Here is a 23,926-nt window from a genome sequence, read left to right as displayed (position 1 = left end):
GGAAGGCACTCCGAGAAAGGGCCACGAATCAGTCAAGCAAAGACCCAGGCAAAGGAAAGAGGAAGCAAAAATGAGCCTTCCATATTGGAGGTGTGAGGAGAAGGCTGGTGAGGAAAGGCACACATGGGGGGGGCCTGGCAGGCCTCCCTCTGCTGTGCACATGGAGGTTTCACTGAGTGACGGTACAGGCCTCTGCGGAGAAGGGACTGCAGTGGGCTCAAGTGACGGCTTTCAAGGTTGTCTGTATGAGAGGGGGCACCGACTCTGCCCAGAGTGGTAGCAATGGAAGTATTTTGCAGAGAGGTTCCCAGGGGGCAGTGAAGATAAAATCTGCAACATAAGAATTACTAAGGATGGTTTGAAATATTATAATATCATTTAAGAGTTTTAAACAAAAACTGCAGAAGTGCAGGATTGAAATAGGATTGTGTGGCATCATTCACGAGCCGAGGAAGGTGGATCACGAGCTCAGGAGTTCAAGACCAGCCTGGCCAAGATGGTGAAACCCCGTCTCTACCAAAAATACAAAAAATTAGCCGGGTGTGGTGGCGGGTGCCTGTAATCCCAGCTACTTGGGAGGCTGAGGCAGAGAATTGCTTGAACCCAGGAGGCGGAGGTTGCAGTGAGCCGAGACCGCACCACTGCACGCCAGCCTGAGCGACAGAGTGAGACTCTGTCTCAAAAAAAAAAAAAAAAGATTATGTGGCATCGTTTATGGTTTCCTTTTTCTTTTTGTGATATTGCTTATTGTGTTCTATTTTTTCTTTTTCTTGAGAGGAGAAATAAGCTTTCCATGGGGAACTGAGCCACAAATTATGGTAGCTACTTACTTTTATGCTTTTTATTTAAATGATTAAACATTTATTATCTCAATGTTTTTAGTCTTTCGGGAATAATTATTATCTATCTACAGTATTATTTACAACTACAACTACGTCTACAATAGTTGTATTTATTATGAAATGCCGTTTGGAGCTCTTACTATGACAAACTGCAAAAGGAATATAAATTTTGTTTTAGCTTTTTTTCATTAGTACTGTGTAAATAAAAGAACTATCTGAGAAAATTATGGAAAATGTAATCTCCAAGTAAGATGTTTAAATAGCTCATCAGAGTGATTTGGGGAAGCTATTAATTTCACTATTATCAGTTATAAGACATAAGTCCCCTTCTCTCTTCTGTTGTTATACTCAGGACACATAGCTTCATCCTATAGCTGCTTCCTGTTCCAGGAGGCACAGAGAAGTCAGTCCAGATGTCCCAATCATAACTGCGATCTACATCTGCTTTTGAAACAAGGTTAGCAAAAGGTTAGACTTTTAGAAGAATAGCCATCACAAAAGAGTCACCACATCTTCCCCTGTCATTTTCATGCTTGCATATTAAAAAGTCAGTAGCTGGCCAGGTGTGGTGGCTCATACCTGTCTATAATCCTGGCACTTTGGGAGGCCAAGGTGGGAGGATTGCTTGAGCCCAGGAGTTCGAGACCAGTTTGGGGAACATAGTGACACCCTGGACTACAAATTTTAAAATGTTTTTAAAAATAGGCAATGCCCTATTTTTTTGTAGTTGTAAGACGTATAGCTAGTTAGTTCTGAATTATGCAAACTATCCATATTTGATCAGTTTTGTAATCATTGTCAAGTATATCAAAGCAGGGTAAAGGAGACAGAGGAAAGTATTTATCTACTCTACCCATTTAAGAAGGTCATTTGTAAGCCCTGCTTTCTCACACGAGCATTTAAGTGCTAAACTTACCAGAATAGTGCAGCTAAGGGAAAGAGCATTGGCTTTTTTTTTTTTTTGTAATACAAAGTCTTGCTATGTAGCCCAGGCTGGTCTCAAACTCCTGGACTCAAGCCATCATCCTTCCTCCTCAGCCTCCCAAAGTGCTGGGATTACATGTAAGAGCCACCACTTCTGGCTCTATCTAGCATTGCCTTTAAAATCAGTCAGATTTGGATTTGAATATCAGTATCTTCATTTACTAGCTGTGTGACCTTGAGCAAGTTATATAACTTCGTTGAGCCTGATTGTCTTGATTTCTGATACTGTGTTAGTTTCTTGGGAGATTTGTCAGAAGTCCTGTAGGAAAAATCTGTTTAATGTTTCCCAACCCATTAAAGGCAATTAGATAAATACTGGCATAAAAACATATGGCTTTTTCAGGGAACAATGAGTAGTTAAGTGTAACTAGAATGAAAAGTGGAGAAAGGGTTTTTTTGGGGGGAAGGAAACAGGCATTTAGCATGTGGTCAGGCAGTGAGTGTCATGGATACCATGCTAAGATGTATGGACTATTTAAGAGACAAGGAAGAGCCATTGATGGTTATTGAGGAGTAGTGTAGTATGATCTGCTGCGAGAAAACACATCTACAGACAGAGAAACATAAGCGTAGCGTCATTTGCTTTATGACTGTACTATCATAGGTTGTCAGAATGGCGATAATAAAAACTAAAATAATTTATTTAGACATTAGTTTGACCACATTGTTTATCATTTACAATCCAAGCCTAGTTTTTAGCATTGCAATTTGTTTACTGAATTAATTTAGACCACATTTTCTCTCTGATTTCTAACTCCCTCCAAAATTAGAAAATATTCTCTAGCTTTACCATGTCAGGCTGATGATCTTAACTCCAAATGTTAATGACTGTTCCCAAACCCTCTGAGGTGATCCAGGGCTCCCGAAAAGTAAAAGCACCCCAATGAAGGAATTCTAACAGGCAGAAGGTTTTGTGGGGAACCTGGGAGAGCTGTGATGGCTTTATTTTGGAGCCTGAAACTTAAATTTGTACAGTTGACCGCTAGGCGGTGTAAATTTAGTTTTTAAAATTCATCTTCTCCAAATATCGCTTCATGTTGAGTGCTTTAAATGATAGTATTAATCATTGCAAAAACCACAATTACTTGCGCACCAACCTAATAGTAACAAGATTAGTTGTTAACATTTATTTAGGGCATACTAGATGCTGAGCACTACTCACAATTTGTCCTCATTTATTTGTCACTATAACCTTTTGAGGTGACACTCTAATTATCCCCAACTTACAGGTAAAAAAAAAAAAAAAAAACTGAACTCAATGATTAATTGACTTGATCAAAGTCATTCAGCCCATCAAAGGGTAGAACTAAGAATTGAATCTGGGACCTCTGATCCTGGAACTTGTGTTTTATTGTCTCTGTGTATTGCCTGGATTAATAGTTCTCGTATATTTGCTTTCAGGACTCCCAAAGAGCTTTGCTTTATAGCAATTGATATTTATCATATTAGAAATTTAAAATGATAAATTTTAAAAATGTTTAATAATATGAATATAACAATAGACTCCATTACATCTTAACATGGCATTTGCAATGGGAAAACTCCCATATTTTCCAAAACAAATTTAATGAGGATGGTGACATTTCTTTGCACTTGTGGAGTTCACTTTCATGCCAGACTGTGAGAGAAGACAGATGGATGTTCATATCTGCTTCTGCATTCACACTGTTGCCATCTTAGGGAGCCCCGGGGATCCCTAGACCATACTTTGAGAACCTGTAGGCTAAATGATTAGTTCTGTTGATACAGACTGACACCCTTTAGCAGTAGTTCCCACACCTATTGTGGCATCAAAATCTCCCTGAGAACTTTTCAAAAATAACATGTTCTGTCTCATTTTGGGATATTCTGCTTCAGTGAACCTTAGGAATAAGCAATGCATTTTTTCCCTAATATTTTATTTTGAAAATCTTGGACTATATAGAACTGAAATCATTTTAAGTGAAAATTAAAATTTTACTTAAGGCTGGATACAGTGGTTCACACTGTAATTCCAGTACTTTGGGAGGCTGAGGTGGGTGGATCACTTGAGGTCAGGAGTTCGGTGAAACCCTGTCTCTACTAAAAATACAGAAATTAGCCAGACGTGGTGGTGGATGCCTGTAATCTCAGCTACTTGGGTGGCTGAGCAGGAGAATTGCTTGAACCGAGGAGGTGGAGGTTGCAGTGAGCTGAAATCGTGCCACTGTACTCCAGCCTGGGTGATAGAGTCAGATGCTGTCAATAAATAAATAATTCCCTTAAAATTATTCACTTACAAAAATTATTTCACTTATAATCCCACTACCTAGATTCTACCATTAACATTTTACTAATTTGCTTTAACATAGATTTAACCCTTAGGCATCCATTAATCTATGTTACTTTCTGATGAGACAATAATTTTTCTTTGAAGATTCTGGATGATTCGGATATGGAGTAAAGTTTGAAAGCTACAGTTCTGAGGACCAGATTTGTGGATTCTTTCTTATATGTTATCTGGGTTGATATAGAAATTCTTCCATTGGCTATAGACTATATCCAAATCAAGTAACTGTCTGCTGATAAGTGTATGGTGAGTCGTAGCAGGAGCCAGGTGACAGTATGCCTGATGTATTCTGCATTATGGCTCTGGGAAAAGGAACAACTCAGAGCATTTGTTCTTTTCACATTTGAGGACAAATAGTGTTGTTGTGGTAGAAGGTTTGAGCTCTGTCTGACTCCACTAGCTTTCTGAATAGGGTGACGTGAGGATTAAGTGAGATAGTGTATGTCTGGGGTCGGCAAATTTCTCCTGTATAGGGCCAGATAGTAAATCTTTTTGATTTTGCAGCCCATATGGTCTCTGTTTGCAACTATGTAATTCTGCTGTTGTAGCCAAAAACATCCTTGACAATATGTAAACAAATGAGTGTGGCAGTGTTCCAATAAAACTTTATTTACAAAAGAGGCATTGTGCTGGATTTAGCCTGTGGGCTCTAGTTTGCCAATTCCTCATAAATGTCAAAGAATTTGGTAAACTGTAAGACAAAATGTAAATGCAAGCTGTCGACTATATTCATTTTAATATTTTACTTAGAAACACTTCAAAGTGTTTTACATTTGAAATATTTGTGCTTTAAATATTTCCTACTGTGTGTGTGTGAACTCATTGATACCTAAACATTTTCTACAACCCTTTGCAGCCTAATAGCATTATTATTTTTATTCATTCTGCAAAATCAGGTGTCACTTAATCAGGTATTTGTTCATTTTAGTTGGAGATGAGAGTCTTTTTAATTTGGCTAACTTGGGTGATTCCAGGCAGCCTGCAGTATGAGGAAACAGTTCTGAGCCTTGTTCCCTGCAGGTGCACTGAGATCTGTACACTTTGGCAGGCCTGCTTGTGACTTGGGTTGATAAGTTGGGTCAAGGTGGAGGCATAAAGTATTAAATTGCTCTTGTAACTGTTTCACTACCAGGGTTCATTACTGGTTTGTGCATTTTTTAAGCTATTGGAAAAAGAGCAAATCATGTTCCATTTCGGGAAGTATCTTGATGGCATATAGGATGTTTGAATTATTACTTCTGAAGATTTGGCTTCACGTGATTTTAAGTGGTTTATTTTGTTTCAGGTTTTCTGTAAATAATACATCGGTTGTATTAAATATGTTACGTTCTTACTAATATATTAATGTAGAATATTATGGAAGATTTCTGCCTCAGTTTGCTTTATTATGTACCTTGACTATTAAAATGCTAACATGATAGAAATTTAGAGCTAGACTTTACATACAATGAAATGTAAGTGATTTTCTCATTAAAACTGTGTATACTATGTGTCCATGAAAAGGCTTGTCCCATGAAAGATGGATTTTATTTCAGTATACGAGCAATGTGAAGTTCTGTTTTAGCTTACCACATCTGTTTTTTCTTTACAGAAGCCTTTCTTCTTGTATTTAGTATGCTAGCTCATTCATTTATATCATAGTTACCTGTTGATCATATACTATGTGCAGAACTCTCCTAGGCGCTTGGTATTGAGTAGTGAACAAAGCAGACACAAATTCCTCCCTTAAGGATCTTGCATTCTAGTGATTGAGACAGACATTAAGCAAAATAAATAATAACATGTGTAGTATCTTGGAGAGTGGTAGGTGCTCAGTATAAAAATTAAAGTTTCAAAGAAGGATGGAAATGTTGAGTTGAGCAGTCAAAGACTGCGTGTCTAAGCCAAGTCTTGCAGAAAAGATGGATTTTCAGCAGAATCTAAGTAAGTGAGGAAGTGGGTCATCTGGGAAAGAACATGCTTGTTACAGGGAACAGAAATTGCAAGATTTCTAAAACAGGAGGCCAGTGTGCTGGGAGAAAAGTGAAGGTGGGCAGAACAGCAGGACATGAGGGAGAAGCAGGGATCCCTCAGACCATGCAGTCTTCGGGGCCTACAGGTTCTTTGACCTTTACTACGACACAAGAGAGTTTTGAACAGAGGAGAGCTGTGGTCTGACTTACATATTAACAGGACTATACTGGCAGCAGTTTTGAAATTAGATGAAGGGGAACCAGGTTAGAAATATGAATGTGAGAGTCATCAGCATGAGAAGGTATGTGAAGCCCTGAGATTGACTGAGATTATCTAGGGAGTGAGTGTAAATAAGAAAAAACTAGACAGAGGTCCAAGGACTGAGTCCTAGTAGTCTCCAGTCTTTAGAGGTCAGGGAGATAGGGAGGACTTAGGAATAGCTAGAAGTAAAGGGAAAAATCAAAAGTGTGGAGACCAGTGAAGAAAGTGTATCAGGGAAGAATGATCAGCTATATCAAATGCCACTGATAGATCAATATTCAAATAACTGTTTTGCTATAGTTATTTTTAAAGCAATCTTCATTTCTTCTTCTTCTTCTCCTCCTCCCCCTCCTCCTCCTCCTTCTTCCTTCTTCCTTCTTTCATCTTTCATCGTCTTCTTTTTTTTGAGACAGGGTCTTGCTGTGTTGCCCAGGCTGAAGTGCAGCAGTGCTATCATGGCCCAGGACAGCCTTAACCTCCTGGGCTCAAGTCATACTCCTACCTCAACCACCCAAATAGCTGAGACTCTACAGGCGAGTGCCATGATGCCCAGCCAATTTTTAAATTCTTTTGTAGGAGTTCTCACTGTATTGCCCAGATTGGTCTTGAATTCCCGGGCTCAAGTGATCTTCCCACCTTAGCCTCCCAAAGTGCTGGAATTACAGGCCTGAGCCACTGCATCTGGCCAACAGTCTTCATTTCTTAGTGTCCAGGATCCTAATACTTCTTTAGGAGGTTAGAGGTGAATCGATTTTCTGTAATTAGCAGCTGACTTAGCATGAAAGGAAAAGCTTATAATAATTTGTCTTCGCCGGGCGCGGTGGCTCAAGCCTGTAATCCCAGCACTTTGGGAGGCCGAGACGGGCGGATCACAAGGTCAGGAGATTGAGACCATCCTGGCTAACACGGTGAAACCCCGTCTCTACTAAAAGATACAAAAAACTAGCCGGGCGAGGTGGCAGGCGCCTGTAGTCCCAGCTACTCCGGAGGCTGAGGCAGGAGAATGGCATAAACCCGGGAGGCGGAGCTTGCAGTGAGCTGATCCAGCCTGGGAGACAGAGCCAGACTCCGTCTCAAAAAAAATAAATAAATAAAAATAATTTGTCTTCTTCATATTCATTCTTCCCCTAAGTGTATTCATTATTAATTTCCTCATTCATTCAACAAACACTTGAGCCTGTTAAAATGCCAGTTGCTGTGCAGTATTAAAAAAAGATTAATTAGGCACAAATTCTGCCCTCAAGCTGCTTACAATTTAATAAGATGAGATTGTAACAAGGAAGACAAGACAGGATTTAAGTGTAATGGGCAAGGTACCGTCTAAATGTATTAGAATGCAGAGAAGTAGCTGAGGTTAGGCAAAAAGCAATGGGAAGATGTTGCTTAAAGACTCATCTAATATTGGAGCAGAAAGTGTCACGGTTCCAAAGGCCAGTGGACTTGTAAGTGGCTTCACAGTTAATGCCATGGAGGCCTGGACTAAGAGCTCAGTGCTGGTGCCCTGACTGAGTGAAAGTTCCAGTAGGAAGTGTGAGTTTTATAGAGGGCAGAAGAGGAAGGCATTCCATTCTGTAAGGAGGCACAGGGAGATGGGGAGACAGAAAAAGCCGATGCTGTAGTTTTGGGAAATGGCACATGGAATTGTTAGAATATAGGGTTCATTTGGGAGAGTACAAAAGAGAGCTGGAAAGATTACTTGGGGTCCGGGGTGTGAATCAGGAGGCCAGGAAGTATTTTGAAGCCTATTTTCATCAGTCCTTTCCCATGTCTGCCTGTCTGGAGGTTTGTAAGAATGGGGAGATAATGTGTATAAAAGTGCTTGGAGAAACAAAGTTTTATAGAATGAGATTGAGAAGGGATGGAGGCCAAAATGAAAGTGTGGGCTTTATTCCATAGGCTGGATAGTGAGTGGGGGGTATGTGTCTGGGGTGGGAGTCGGGGGAAGCGGGGAGGCAGATGGTGCTGGGGTGAAGGGGAACTGGTGCCGCTGGGGAATGAGTGGAAATAAATATGATAAATATTCTATGCTATATGTAAATGTAGAAAATTATCATTCATTCCATATAAATTGTGGATTGTCCTCAAAGTTGAAATTTATAAAGTTTGGCAAAGTTTTTTGTTAATATATTCTTTCACATTATTGCTTTTCTCAACTTGTTTTCTTGCTTATGACATTTTTTTGGATAATACATTTCCAGTTAAAGATTAATCGAAACTCATTTGACTCATTAAATGGAATTTGGACACAGTGATCCCATCAATGTTGAGAACATGGTGTACATAGTAATTGCTTTTTAAAAAAATATACGTTATATACTATAATTCTGAAAATACCAATGTGAAACTTCAAAGGAGCGAAAAAAATTCAGTGCCTCATGGTTGAGTAAGTAGGCTAAGTACAAGGTTGTAAAAGGCCAGTTGTTAAAGAATGGGGCTAAGGAGGGTCAAAAATCTTGACTGAAGTCACAGGAAAGGGTGCTCAAACAGTTGTTGCTAGGATACTCACAAGAATTTACCATTTCTGTGGCCAAAAAAGTTGGTTTGCCTGGTTTGTACATTAAAATCAGTGGTGACTAGCTAGTGCACCGTGGTTCTGCCTGCGTGAATGACAGGAAGCGGAAGTTGGCTGCCAACCACGTGTCTTTAGGCTGAAACCTGGCGGTGTGCCCCATTATATTACCTGTTGTGGGACGGGCTATTTTTGGTTTCAGTCACATTGCCCAAAAGATATGGAATTCCAGGAATTCTGCTGAACACCTCTGAAATGGAATCCAGAACAATAGGCCTTTCATGGAACCCTAAAGGGTTGACATTTGGAGTGTGATTTGAACTTGTTTTCTCTGAGCCCACAGTGTGGAGGTGCCTGGCTCCTGTGGAAACTTTGGACCGAGGAATGGGGGCTGCTGTTCTGAAACTGTCAGAACCAAGTCTGCTAATATCATACGCTGCTATCACATTTATTTGGGAATGAAGTTTGTTAGTGTTTGGTTTTTAGTTCTTACTTTTGACACTGTTTTCATTATTTAGAGCAGCCTTTCTTTGACCTTTGCATCGCAAGGGCTGCCAGCCCTTACTTGGGGTCTGGGGTGTGGATCAGAAGGCAAGGAAGTGTTTTGAAGCCTATTTTCATCAGTCCTTTCTCATGTCTGCCTGTCTGGAGGTTTGTAAGAATGGGGAGATAATGTGTATAAAAGTGCTTTGAGAAACAAAGTTTTATAGAACTGCAAGCCATTTTGATCGTTAATTTGGGGTCTTTTGGTGGCAGGAACAATTATTGTTTAAAGGTGAAATTAATGGTATTTCTAGAAGGAAAAGATAATGCAGTTGATGAAAAAAAGCGAATTAATTCCCCTGTATTTTTTTGTTACTGTTTCAGCTTCTTTCTGTGGTTTAAGTACATAGGGTTTAAAGGATTGGGGACCTAAATCTCTTTTTCTGTAGGTATTTTTTTTTTCTTTATATTCATAGGGAATAAGGACCGAGAAACAAATATGACTTTAGCTGATGTGGATGGAACATTCAAAAATTAATCTCACAAAATGAGATTTCTGGTTGCTTTGCCCTCTTCTTATAACCAATAGCTTCTGAGCAGCACAGAAGAGGGCTGGGGATGGACTCCAGCTCTGTGTTTTAGCTCTTTGATCTTGGATAACATTTCTAGGCTCTGAGCTGGAGATTATATTCCTGCCTCATAGACTAGTGTCACGATCAAGTGAAATATTAAATGTGTGGAAACAACTCTGCATAGCAAAGAGTTGGTAAATGGTGGGCAATATTCTTATTATTTGAATCGGTGATAATTATCATTAACAAAAGATATTCCATTGAACATTGTGATGTACAAGGCACTATGTTAGATGATGGAGGATTCATAGAATGCTATAAAATACAGTTCCTGAGATTAAGTAGCTTGTACATAACTTAGGTAGAGAAGTCTTAGGTAAAAAGATAACTGACAAAATAATGTCATATGTGAGTAACAAATGATAGGGAAGATAAAATCATTCACAATTTTGTGGGATGTTTAGGAGGTTTCTCTAAGGAAGCTGGTCCTTGAAAATTGGGACAGTATAGATGGATAGGAAGAATGAAAGCTATTTCAAATGGAAGTGAGTCTCTGATTTCTCTCCTCCCTGCCTCTGTCACCCTCCTTTTCTCCATCTCTCCCTATGTGGTTCAGCATTAAGAGTAGGAATGGTAGCATGTTGGCCTTACTGTTTAACCACTGTATAATCATGGGCATATAGCCATCCTAAATCGGATTCTTCATATCTATAATGGAAATAAGAATAGAACAGATGGTTCTTGCTCTCTAAATTTCAGTTACAGGATGATATGGGGAAAAAAGTTATAACATAACAGTATTTATTCAGTATTGATTGTTTATCTAATAAGCCCCTACTCAAATAACCCTCCACATTTAAACCTAGTGTTAGTTTCCGCCAATTGGGTTCCCTCCAATTGCATTAGCTCCGATGACTGCCTGATATTGTAAATGTTCGACAATACAATACAATCAAATGCACATCCACTGTGAAATCTCAAGCCTTGAAAAAGAGGCAGGATTTCCTGAAGTTCATGAAATTGATTTTGAAGACTTGCTAAAAACACTTTCAAACCCATTGATGAAAGTGTGTGTGTGTGAAATTCTTACAGATTGCTTACTGTGTCTCAGCCACTGTTCTGAGCACTTTATATGTATTCATTTACTCCTCCCTACAATCTTATGATATAGGTACTATCGTAATTCACAAGACAGGCAAGGAAGCAGAAGCACATGGGATCCAAACCAGGCAGGTGGCCCTAGAGGGCTTGCAGTTCATCGCTACTCTACACCGCCTCTGTTTAGATCAGTTAATAATTGACCAATGATAGGAAATCAAAAGGGAGGAGAATGGGCACCTGAGTAGAGAGAGATTTCCAACGGATAAAGAAAGATGTGAAATTTTTCACAAATTTTACTAATTTGTGAAAAATTAGTAAAAGCTATCAACTAAATGTGTACACAGTGGTTAGGACCGTAGGCTCTGGAGTCAGACTACTTGAACTTCACTGCTCCTTAGCTCTATGACCCTGGACAGATTGCTCAACATCTCTGTTCCTCGGTGTCTTTATGTATAAAGTGGAGATAATAGTATCGACCTATAGCACTGTCATATGGGTTATGTAATTAAAATACCTATAACCTCACCTGATAAGTAGAATATACTCAGAAGTGTTAGTTTTTACTAAAACTAACATTTGAAAAAAAAAATGAGCCTCTTTATGATTATGTTCTACAAATCAGATACCCTCTCCTGTCTCTATAGAAGGGATTAGCTAGAGGAGAGGGTGGCAGCCTCCAGCTACATTAGAGCCTCGTGGAAAACCTAGGGAATATTTCTGCATGGATCTAGGCAGAGGCAGATCGGCAAAAGGGAGAGAAGCTGAAGGTGCTGGGAAGGGCCAGGGAGGAGGGTGCAGGTGAGGTGTGAATGAAATGCTCATGGATACGAAGAATCAATATCGTGAAAATGGCCATACTGCCCAAGGTAATTTATAGATTCAATGCCATCCCCATCAAGCTACCAATGACTTTCTTCACAGAATTGGGAAAAACTACTTTAAAGTTCATATGGAACCACAAAAGAGCCCACATTGCCAAGACAATCCTAAGCAAAAAGAACAAAGCTGGAGGCATCACACTACCTGACTTCAAAACTATACTACAAGCCTACAGTAACCAAAACAGCATGGTACCAGAAAAAGGCAACCTACAGAATGGGAGAAAATTTTTGCAATCTACATATCTAAGAGCTAATATCCAGAATCTACAAAGAAATTAAACAAATTTACAAGAAAAAATCAAACAACCCCATCAAAAAGTGGGCAAAGGATGTGAACAGACACTTCTCAAAAGAAGACATTTTTGCAGCCAACAGACACATGAAAAAATGCTCATCATCACTGGTCATCAGAGAAATGCAAATCAAAACCAGAATGAGATACCATCTCACACCAGTTAGAATGGCGACCATTAAAAAGTCAGGAAACAATAGATGCTGGAGAGGATGTGGAGAAATAGGAATACCTTTACGCTGTTGGTGGGACTGTAAACTAGTTCAACCATTGTGGAAGACAGTGTGGCAATTCCTCAAGGATCTAGAACTAGAAATACCATTTAACCCAGTGATCCCATTACTGGGTATATACCCAAAGGATTATAAATCATGCTGCTATAAAGACACATGCACATGTATTTTTATTGCGGCACTATTCACAATTGCAAAAACTTGGAACCAACCCAAATGTCCATCAATGATAGACTGGATTAAGAAAACATGGCACATATACACCATGGAATACTATACAGCCATAAAAAAAGGATGAGTTCATGTCCTTTGCAGGGACATGGATGAAGCTGGAAACCATCATTCTGAGCAAACTATTACAAAGACAGAAAACCAAACACTGCATGTTCTCACTCATAGGTGGGAATTGAACAATGAGAAGAATTGGACATAGGGTGGGGAACATCACCAACAGGGGCCTGTCATGGGGTGGGGGGCAGGGGGAGGGATAGCATTAGGAGAAATGCCTAATGTAAATGACGAGTTAATGGGTGCAGCAAACCAACATGGCACATGTGTACCTGTGTATCAAACCTGCATGTTGTGCACATGTACCCTAGAACTTAAAGTATAATAATAATAATAAAGAAAGCACATTTATTATAGCTGTAGAGCTACACAAGAGCCCAGGGACAGATGCTGGCATCAGCTTCACTCCCGGGAGTTGCCCTTGTGCATCCTCTACATTGGCAGAAGGCTGGCATTGGGAAAACCAGCAACTGGATGACCGCTGTGTTTACTTTTTGCTATATTTTGAGCTCCAGTAAAGCAATTATATCTCCTACATTATCTTTATCAGTTAAAGAATCTGTAAGCACTTTCCAAATTTAATGTAAGATAATGTTGGATAATAATGAGCTATGGTAATATATCATCTAATTTCAATATTCTCCATTTCCGTAGAAAAGATTCTGTACTTAGGTCAGAAAATAATATATTTTTTCATATCAGGTAAATTTTTACAGACTGCTGATCCTACTTGTGATATCTCAGGAAATGTTTCTTGCTCTTAGAAATCATTTACTTTCTCAGAAAGAGAACTACTCATAAAGAGCATTAAATTGCATCTTAAAATAACTTGTAACTTTAGGCACAAATAACCCACTAAAGACTGTAATAGGTGTGCTGTAAGTAACATGGTAAAATACCAGTTTATTCTCGTTTATTCTGCCAACTGTGCCAACTGCAGTGAAGATTGTGTTTTACATGCCATAGAAAAATTGTGACAGAAAAATTAAAAGAATATGCAACTGTCTCTCACTTTTGATTTTTCTTTAGTTTTGCTACTTGAGAAGATAGAGCATGATGACATCTGCAATAAAACATTGAAGATTACAGATTTTGGGTTGGCGAGGGAATGGCACAGGACCACCAAAATGAGCGCAGCAGGCACCTATGCCTGGATGGCCCCCGAAGTGATCAAGTCTTCCTTGTTTTCTAAGGGAAGTGACATCTGGAGGTGAGCTTTTCCTTTTGCAAACATCTGCAGAAACTGCTTGCTATGCTTTATTTCAGTGAGTCCCAAAGTATTCAGTAATTCTCAGCATAAATAGTCTAGGCATTTTTGAATACATTTTTATGGTTTTGATCAAAATAATTGTAATGACAACGGAACAGATCATTTGATGTTTGTATTGTCATATGACTCCATTTCAGAGGAGAACTTTCTTGTTAAATCGCAAGTTTAATTAAAACTGGTTATAATTTGAATGAACACCAAATGCCCAAGATTTTGTAGGATGTGCCAGTAAATTAAAGTGAGTTTTCTGTGATGCAATCATGGCTCATTGTAGCCTCAACCTCCCAGGCTCAAGTGATCTTCCCGCCTCAGCTTCCTGCGTAGCTAGGACCACGGGTGTGCACTACTGTGCCTGGCTCATTTGTGTGTGTGTGTGTTGTATTGTTATTTCTTATTGTTGGATTTTTTCTGAATATTTTCCATACGTGGTTGCTTGAATCTGCGGATGTGGAGAGTTGACTGTATTATGAAAAAAACTGAGAAACGACCCATCCCTGGAGCCGCTTAGTTGCAGGGTCAAACATCCTTGCATGTCTCCATTCATATACAAAAGCGCATTGTAGGACATCAGGACGGGTGAGAGCAGGGCAGGTCATCTCTTTGAATTATAGATACCATTGCTGTGAAGTCTCTTTTGATGACATTTCCATAAAAAAAGTTTCATTCCAAAAGCATGGCTTTACCTATGCAATGCTAGGGATTGGTGATTTTATATTTCTTGATTTTCTTCTCTTCTCCCTTCCTTCTAACAGTTACTATACTACAGAGTAACTGTCTTATGCACTTAGATAGTGTTATCTAATTTTTACAGCTCTTATTATCCTGGTTTGGCAGGTTAAGTAGCCGAGGCACAGGAAAGTTAAGAAATTTGCTTAGAGTTGTAAAACTAACAAGCAGATTTTAGGTCCAGGACTGAGATCCATGACTCCCGACACCACAGCCCTGAGTCATTACACTTCTTGAGTTCTCAGGAGAGGGCTTCATTATACTATATTCTACCCAGTTTAAGAGAACAGAAAAATGTGTAGTATACTCTAGAAGTAGTTCCATTGAAATAGTTACTTTTTTTTCACATTGGTTTTTCATGGGATAAGCCCTTCTCTCTCTGGAAAAATGATCCATCCTAGATTATTCATTTCCTGAAACTTCCAAGAAGCAAAGTTATATTGCTATTCTTTTAGTTTTGTTATTATTTTAATAGGAATTTCTTTGAATTTAGATAATTTTAGTTATTCTATGTAAGATTTTTTTTGTTTTTGTTGAATGATCTATGAGTTTACTTATTTTTGAAATTATGGTGTCTCCTATAATGAACTATAATATAGATAATTTTTAAGAAAATTATCAAAAGGAAACACATAAGCTTTGGAAAATAATGATTTTAACTTTAGCTAACAGTTATAGCATTGTATAATTTACAAGTAGTACATTATATATATTATATTATATATATTATATATTTCCTTTTTGAAATAAAACAATATTTTGAGATAGTAGAGTGGATCTGACTATTATTTAATAGAAGAGTTCACTGAAGATCAGCTTTAAGGGCCTTGTGAGTGGAGAAATAGCTAGTGAGCAGTAATACCAGCACTTTCGGAGGCCGAAGTGGGTGGATTACAAGGTCAGGAGTTCGAGACCAGCCTGGCCAATATGGTGAAATCCCATCTCTAATAAAAATACAAAAATTAGTTGGGCATGGTGGCGGACGCCTATAGTCCCAGCTACTCGGGATGCTGTGGCAGGAGAATCACTTGAACCTGGGAGGTGGCAGAAGTTACAGTGAGCCGAGATTGTGCCACTGCACTGCAGCCTGGGCGCCAGAGTAAGACTCTATCTAAACAAACAAACAAAAAATGGTTATATATAACCAACACATAGGAAATAATTCAGTGGCCTCTAAATTTCACAGTTTTAAAAAAGTTAAATCTAACGAGGTTTTAAAAGATTAGGAAAGTGGGCCGGGCGCGGTGGCTCAAGCCTGTAATCCCAGCACTTTGGGAGGCCGAGACGGGCGGATCACGAGGTCAGGAGATCGAGACCATCCTGGCTAACACGGTGAAACCCCGTCTCTACTAAAAATACAAAAAACTAGCCGGGCGAGGTGGTGGGCGCCTGTAGTCCCAGCTACTCAGGAGGCTGAGGCAGGAGAATGGCGGGAACCCGGGAGGCGGAGCTTGCAGTGAGCTGAGATCCGGCCACCGCACTCCAGCCTGGGTGACAGAGCGAGACTCCGTCTCAACAAAAAAAAAAAAAAAAAAAAAAAAAGATTAGGAAAGTGAATAGAGCTTCACTAGTTCCATTAGTAGAATTTAAAAGGAACCAAATATGACTGTTCCTTTTAATTAATTTTTATTTTATTTATTGAGTTTTGAAACAGGGAGGGTCTTGCTCTGCCACCCATGCTGGAGGGCAGCGGTGCCATCACAGCTCACTGCAGCCTCATCCACCTGGGCCAAGTGATTTTCCCACCTCAGTCTTCTGAGTAGCTGGGACTGTAAGCACCTGCCACTATGCCCAGCTAATTTTTGTATTTTTTTAGAGATGAGTTTTACCATGTTGCCCAGGCTGGTCTTGAACTCCTGGGCTCAAGCATTCTGCCTGCCTCACCCTCCCCAAATGCTAGAATTACAGGTGTGAACCGCCATGCCCAGCTATTTTTATTTTTCAAATGACATAATCATACATATTCACGGGGTACATAGTGATGTTCCAATACATACAATGTATAGTGATCAGATCAGGGTAATTAGCATATCCTTCATCTCAAACATTTATCATTTGTTTGTGTTAGGAACATCCTCTTTTCTAGCTACCCGAAACTATATATTGTTGCTAACTGTAGCCATTCTACAGGGGTACTTAGGTACTTATTCCTATTATCTGGCTGTAATTTCGTGTCTTTTCTTTTACTTTTTTTTTGAGTCTTGCTCTATCACCCAGGCTGGAGTGCAATGGCGTGATCTTGGCTCACTGCAACCTCTGCCTCTGAGGTTCAAGCGTTTCTCCTGCCTCAGCCTCCTGAGTCGTTGGGACTACAGGCACACGCCACCACGCCTGGCTCATTTTTGTATTTTTAGTAGAGACAGGGTTTCACCATGCTGGCCAAGCTGGTCTTGTACTCCTGACCTCTGGTGATTCACCTGCCTTGGCCTCCCAAAGTGCTGGGATTACAAGTGTGAGCCACCGTGCCCGGCAATTTTGTGTCTTGTGACAAGACAGGGTTACTTATATGCTTATGTGTTTCAAGTTGAAGTCAAGCGCATCATATGGAGTGACTCTCATTCTTTAAATTTACTTCACAAAAGATGTCTGTGTGTACTTTATGTTTTGAGGAAGAATAAGAGAAAACCAAGGTACTGACTTGGATAGCAGAAGAGAATAAATATATACAATGCAGAAGGCTCGTGCCTATGTCCCTGTGTACTAAATTGAATTTGGGGTATCTCAGTCTGTGGTATGGAAGTGTAGTGAAATTCAACCCTTCATGGTAAACATTCATTTAGAAATCCTCTTCTGTGCCTTTGCTTGTTCTTGTTTGTGGCTGCATCTGCATCCCATGTGATGATGCTTTGGAGAACTCAGGGAGTGCAGTTGTGCCTTGCTTTTTATTTCCATTTCACCCTGGCTTCCTCTATTACAAAAAAGAGACGTATGTCCTGCCAGCAGGTGCAAGGGGGCCCACACTGATGTCTCTCTGTTCTTTACTGTTCAGCAATATGATAGAAACATTAGTAACACACCTAAATACAAAGAGAGAGGCAGGAAGATAAACAGTTTCAAAAAACTATTTAAAAATAGTTAATCAACATGATTCCATGTCAGCCCTGTGGCATGCACCATGAGATCTCTGTGGGGCTGTGCTCTTCGGTGTCCTAATAATCCTCAAGAGGTTTTATTTAAATGTGGGAAAAATGAGATAGAAAGAGAAACAGTAAAATAGCCACCTTACTCCTAAAGTGTGACCTGGTTCTGGACCCTGTTTAATTCAATTGTGTACTACTGTGACACTTTCCTATTCATTAAGTAGTTTAAATTCCTAGAATGAATGCATACTTGATTTCTGGGATGGAATGTATTTGCATGTGTTCGAATTGTTGACGGGAAGAATCCACCTCCCACCTTGGGATGTCAGCCACTTAGAGGTTTTTCTGGAAAAGAGTGTCCTATTAGGAGTGGATGAAGGTACTGAAATGTTTATCTCACTAAGTGTGTCATAAGGAAAAGACACCATCTAGCCCACTGAACATATGAAATTCTTGCTTTCTAGCTATGGAGTGCTGCTGTGGGAACTGCTCACGGGAGAAGTGCCCTATCGGGGCATTGATGGCCTCGCCGTGGCTTATGGGGTAGCAGTCAATAAACTCACTCTGCCCATTCCATCCACCTGCCCTGAGCCGTTTGCCAAGCTCATGAAAGGTATTTTGTGTGTGTGTCGTTGTGGGGGCAAGAATTTCTCATTGGAATATCCTTTTTTTAAAGAAAAAAGAAACAAGGCTGGGCGCGGTGGCTCAAGCCTGTAATCCCAGCACTTTGGGAGGCCGAGGTGGGTGGATCACGAGGTCAGGAGATGGAGACCATCCTGGCTAACACGGTGAAACCCTGTCTCTACTAAAAATACAAAAAAAAAAAAAAAATTAGCCCAGTGTGGTGGCGGGCGCCTGTAGTCCCAGCTACTCCAGATGCTGAGGCAGGAGAATGGCATGAACCCGGGAGATGGGGCTTGCAGTGAGCCGAGATCCGGCCGCTGCACTCCAGCCTGAGTGACAGAGCGAGGCTCCTTCTAAAAAATAAATAAATAAATAAATAAAATAATAAATCATAAAAATGAAAGTAAAAAAAACAATTTCTGTGACTCTAATTTTCAAGTACTTTTAAGTAACCCTAGTATTTGAAGAATTAGAGGCCTGGCACAGTGGCTTATGCCTGTAATCCCACCACTGTGGGAGGCCGAGGTGGGCGGATCACCTGAGGTCAGGAGTTCGAGACCCGCCTGGCCAACATGACGAAACCCCCGTCTCTACTAAAAATACAAAAATTAGCCGGGCATGGTGGCGCACACCTGTAATCCCAGCTACTTGGGACGCTGAGGCAGGAGAATCGCTTGAACCTGGGAGGTGGAGGTTGCTGTAAGCCGAGATCATGCCACTACACTCCAGCCTGAGCGACAAGAGTGAAACTCTGTCAAAAAAAAAAAAAAAAAAGAATTAGAAACCTAGTCTTTGATCTAGAATGTCTGGTAAAGTTTTAATGAACTAAGTAGCTTAAATACAATCCAGTTTTATCAGTGACTTATTTAATGTATAAAACTCAACTGAATAGTAAAAATGTTTTCACTAAGTACATGAGTAGAGTTCAAATACAGTATTGAATTGGCCCCAAATCTGCTATTTTAAATTTGACTTAGTAAACAGAAATGCCTTGTGGTCTTAACAGGCATAATTTTGCCAGGATCATGTCTATTTGATCCTTATCTTTTAGAAATTGTTAACTAACTCTTTTTGTAAGCCTCAAGTTACCTTCCTTCATTGTTAGGCTACTTTTTAGAACTTCTCATGTGGATATAACATTTTAGAGACTTTGTTTGAGTTACATGACTCCATATCAGTAAATCATCTGGTTGTGGTGGCTTCACTGAAACATGGTATCCGTAGTAAAGCGTGGGAAGCACGCATCCATTTATTAAATGTGGTATCATATAGATAGCAACAGCCTTCTCTAATAGTCATTATGATGCATGCCTGTGACAGGAACACCGTGTAAAATAAACTATTCAAACTATTACCAATGGATTCTTAATATCTCCAGGAGCAGATACTATAAATGGAGGCTTCCAGTTTGGAATGACAAATGTTAAGTTGAAATGCACTTCCGTGTAAAACATTTCTTAGCAACTCTGATGTCTTGGGGATAATCTGAACTGTGTTGAGAGATGGAATTCATGTGATTCTTGTTTATTTTAGAATGCTGGGAACAAGACCCTCATATTCGTCCATCATTTGCCTTAATTCTTGAACAGCTGACTGCTATTGAAGGGGCAGTGATGACTGAAATGCCTCAAGAATCTTTTCATTCCATGCAAGATGACTGGAAACTAGAAATTCAGCAAATGTTTGATGAGTTGAGAACAAAGGAAAAGGTGAGAGAAATTTTTAAATAGCATAATGTACTCAAATTTATGAAAATTATGGAAACTATGAGGCGAGCAGCACTGTTAGCATTATCTAAAATATTTTTAGATATCAATATTTGTTGATTCTCACCTTCTTTCAGGTTAAAAATAAAACAAAGAAGTGTACTCAATATGTATAATTGGGGAAAATACCCTTTTATTAGAGGAATTTTCAAAGTAAAAGAGAGAGAGAATAGCGTGAGAGACACTTTGTAGGCATTAATCAACTTCATTTTTTGTCATTATTTTATCATTTTATTTGTCTCCCTTCCCCATTATCTCTTGGCATGCTGGCATAGAAATTAATACCAGGTGTGTCATAGGCATTCCCTGAAATGCAGAATGTTTTCTTAAAAATGCGATTTCAGAACCTGTCTGTGGGACATTGTTTTGAGTTTCAGTGTTACGCTGTCTTTCTTACTACATGCTAGAACAGTGCCATAGTCCTAGGACTCAGAGATGGATATGGCGTTTGTACCCTTGAATGATCCTTTGAATGCCAGGCTAGTGATTTGGACCTTGTTGACAAGTTTTCAAAAGGGGCTCCATGTAATCTCTTGAAGCCAGACATTGAAGCAGAAGCTCCCCCCACTCCCCTGTGCCTTCTCTCCTTCTTTCCCTTATTTGTGATAATGGGATCACTGTTCTCCCAGGTACCCAGTCTCAAGGGTCTTTTTACAATGTTCCCGTGGTCTTCTGTGTGACAAAGACCCTCAGGGGCAATTTTCTACTCTAATCCCTGCCAACCCCACTCATCACCAGCACGGCTGCTGGAGCATCCTTACTGGGTACTCTCTGTCCAGACTTGCTTCCCTCATCTGTCCCCTTCTCCTTCTAAAATGCAAATCTGATCAGCCTTGCTTCCATTGCCCACTTTTTTTGCCACATTCACTCCCTTCTTCCTTATGTATTTTGCCTTAAATTTCCACTGCCTTTGTCCCCAGCCATACTGAATTTCTTCCAGTCCCCATGATGTCTTGCTCCTGGCCTGTAACCTTGGCATGTGTTCTTTCCTCTGCTGAAGATCCTGTTTCCTCCCTAGCTTCTGTGACCACTTCATGAGTAGTGGCCCCTCCGTTCTCAGTCCCTGATAGCTCCCTCCCCTCCTCTACTCCACCGGCTAAACTGTGGGTGATCAGAGTGTCTTGTGCTTTGCTTATCATGGCATAAGTCATACTGTATGAATACTTGCTGATGTAATTGTTCTTGGTCTGTCCTTTCTGCTGGATAATAAGATAATAAATTCATGAACTATGCTTTTTCATTCTTGTTCATTTGCATACACAGCATTGAACATAGGACTCAGCACATGGCAGGCATTAAATGAACCTAAGTACAATTTGTTAATATACTCCTGATATCTATTTTAATCATTGAGATAGTGGCAATTATTATTATTACTGTTTTAATGAGCAATTATTATTATTATTGTTGTTGTTGTTGAAAGTGAGCAATGAATTTTAAAATGTATACATACTCCTGTTGTGAATCTTATGCTGTAATAGAGGCATGTGACTCAGCTGTTCCACTTCCGCTTATAGATTCTTCAGAAACTCACACATGTGCACAAGGAAACATGCTTAAAGTTGTTCACTTAGGCATCATTTGTAATACTGCAAAGCTTAAAACAACCCAAATATCCATTAACAGGGGAATAGTTGCCTAAACTATTGTATTCTTATGCAATGGGAAAATGTATAGTTCAGTAAGTCCTCACTCAGTGTTGTGGATAGGCTCTTGGAAACTGTGACTAAAAATGAAATGATGTATAATGAAACCAATTTTACCATAGGCTGATTGATAGAAAAGAGTTAAGTTCCCACGGCGTATTTCTGAAACACATCTCCAAACTTTGAAATAGAGAACAAAGCCCTTCTAATATTAAACATTGAAACAAATGTGAGCTATGCATAACATTTCAGAAAGACTAATGGCCGGGCGTGGTGGCTCATGCCTGTAATCCCAGTGCCTTGGGAGGTCGAGGCGGGTGGATCACCTGAGGTCAGGAGTTTGAGACCAGCCTTCTTCTAATCAACTTCTTTTAAAGTCATTTTTTAAGTAGACATACAGATAATTCACTCTGTCCCTTAGATTTTTCAGTATTTGGTTACACTGAGAAATGCACAACAGGTAAATGCAACCCAAGACCGTGACACCACTAATGAGTACTTAGAGTTCATCAAGGAGAAACACCGATCCCATCTGCCCTGTTCTGCTCAGACTGACAGAGTTGCGTCTGACTGCGAGCATCATGTCTTAAGGAGCCTCCTGGCGTGGCACAGGAGAGGATGGGGAAGCCTGGGAGTCTAAGCCCAGGAAGGACACGCAGCACACAAGGGGGTGGGGACCGCTGGGGCTGCCCATGCGTGGGGAGGACTTTCAAGTAGGGAAAGAAGACACCAGTTGCATGTTGTGCCAGAGGTGCGCAGTAGGACTTCTGGGTGAATGCTGCGGGGATGGCAAGCTGGTCTCCAAGTCAACGACTTGCTAGCCCTTGGAGCTGGCTGGTGGAGAAATAGACTGCTTGGATGACCGCCTGTTTCCCTTCTCCAGGACGAGACTGAATGGGAAGTCTCTATGGGATTCTGAAAAATATGATAGGCCTCCCCCACCCCCTGCCAGCCACCACCAACCCTTTTTAAAAATATTAAGTCTTTTGTGAATGCCAGAATAGCAGCCTAGTTTAGTGGTAAAGACCAGGAACTCTGAGCCAGACAGCCCTGTTGGCATTCGGGCTCTTGCGCCTGATGGTTTTGAGGCCTCTGACTTTGTTACTCTGTACCTCCTCATCACTGGAGCCATCACTGCAACCCTGTGTCCTTCAGGGCTGGCGCGGGGCTTAAGTGAGTCCTGTATACAAAACCGCCAGAGCCCTGCCTCTTAGTAAGTGCTAAATAAGTGTTAGTCTCAGAAAACAAAAAAGAAAGTCGTGACGTTTCACAGAAGCTGAGTCTCCCTAGCCCAGGCGTTCTTGGAAAACTGGCTGGAACACCACTGACTGGAATAAGTTTGACATCCTGCAGTTCTTTGAAATATTACTACCAATGATATCACTGACATGTTTCTTAGAAACTTTTATGTACTTTGTTGACTTAAAATGATACAGGAAAGACTCCATTCTTTTTTTAACACTTCCCCAAATTGTTTTTTTTTTTTTTTTTTTGAGGCGGAGTCTCGCTCTGTCGCCCGGACTGGAGTGCAGTGGCCGGATCTCAGCTCACTGCAAGCTCCGCCTCCCGGGTTCACGCCATTCTCCTGCCTCAGCCTCCCGAGTAGCTGGGACTACAGGCGCCCGCCACTTCGCCCGGCTAGTTTTTGTATTTTTAGTAGAGATGGGGTTTCACCGTGTTAGCCAGGATGGTCTCGATCTCCTGACCTCGTGATCCGCCCGTCTCGGCCTCCCAAAGTTCTGGGATTACAGGCTTGAGCCACCGCGCCCGGCCCAACACTTCCCCAAATTGTTTTCAGGAATTCTAAAATTAGGTGTTTAATTACAAAAATGAAAAAGATTTTGAAGAGCAGGAGAAGACTTTGAGAAAGAAATAAAGCTTCAAATCCTAGAATCTAAAATTTGGAAGTGATATTGCTCACAATTAGTTACTGGCTAGGTGTGATGGCTTGCAGCTGTAGTCCCAGCTCTTTGTTTAGGGCCGAGGTGAGAGGACTGCTTGAACCTGGTAAGTTGAGGCTGCAGTGAGCTATGACTACACTGCTGCACTCCAGCCTGGGTGACAGAGCAAGACCCTGTCTCAAAAAAAAAAAAATTATTATTATTGT

At 40.4% G+C, this 23,926-nt stretch overlaps 1 protein-coding gene across 1 annotated transcript in view; it reads left to right on the top strand.

Annotated features, from left to right (window-relative positions):
• Nucleotides 1-23,926, top strand: part of MAP3K21 (mitogen-activated protein kinase kinase kinase 21) — a 55,694-nt gene that overhangs the window by 5,299 nt on the left and 26,469 nt on the right. Inside the window, exons 2-4 of the mRNA XM_033196625.1 lie at nucleotides 13,737-13,917; nucleotides 18,248-18,396; nucleotides 19,941-20,116. Of these exons, the coding sequence (XP_033052516.1) occupies nucleotides 13,737-13,917; nucleotides 18,248-18,396; nucleotides 19,941-20,116 (506 nt within the window). The remainder of the gene's footprint in view (nucleotides 1-13,736; nucleotides 13,918-18,247; nucleotides 18,397-19,940; nucleotides 20,117-23,926) is intronic.

This window comes from Trachypithecus francoisi, unplaced genomic scaffold (assembly GCF_009764315.1).
Source record: "Trachypithecus francoisi isolate TF-2019V2 unplaced genomic scaffold, Tfra_2.0 Lachesis_group5, whole genome shotgun sequence".
Taxonomy (NCBI): domain Eukaryota; kingdom Metazoa; phylum Chordata; class Mammalia; order Primates; family Cercopithecidae; genus Trachypithecus; species Trachypithecus francoisi.
Note: the sequence above shows the minus strand (reverse complement) of the source record. Positions and strands in the feature narration are given on the sequence as shown.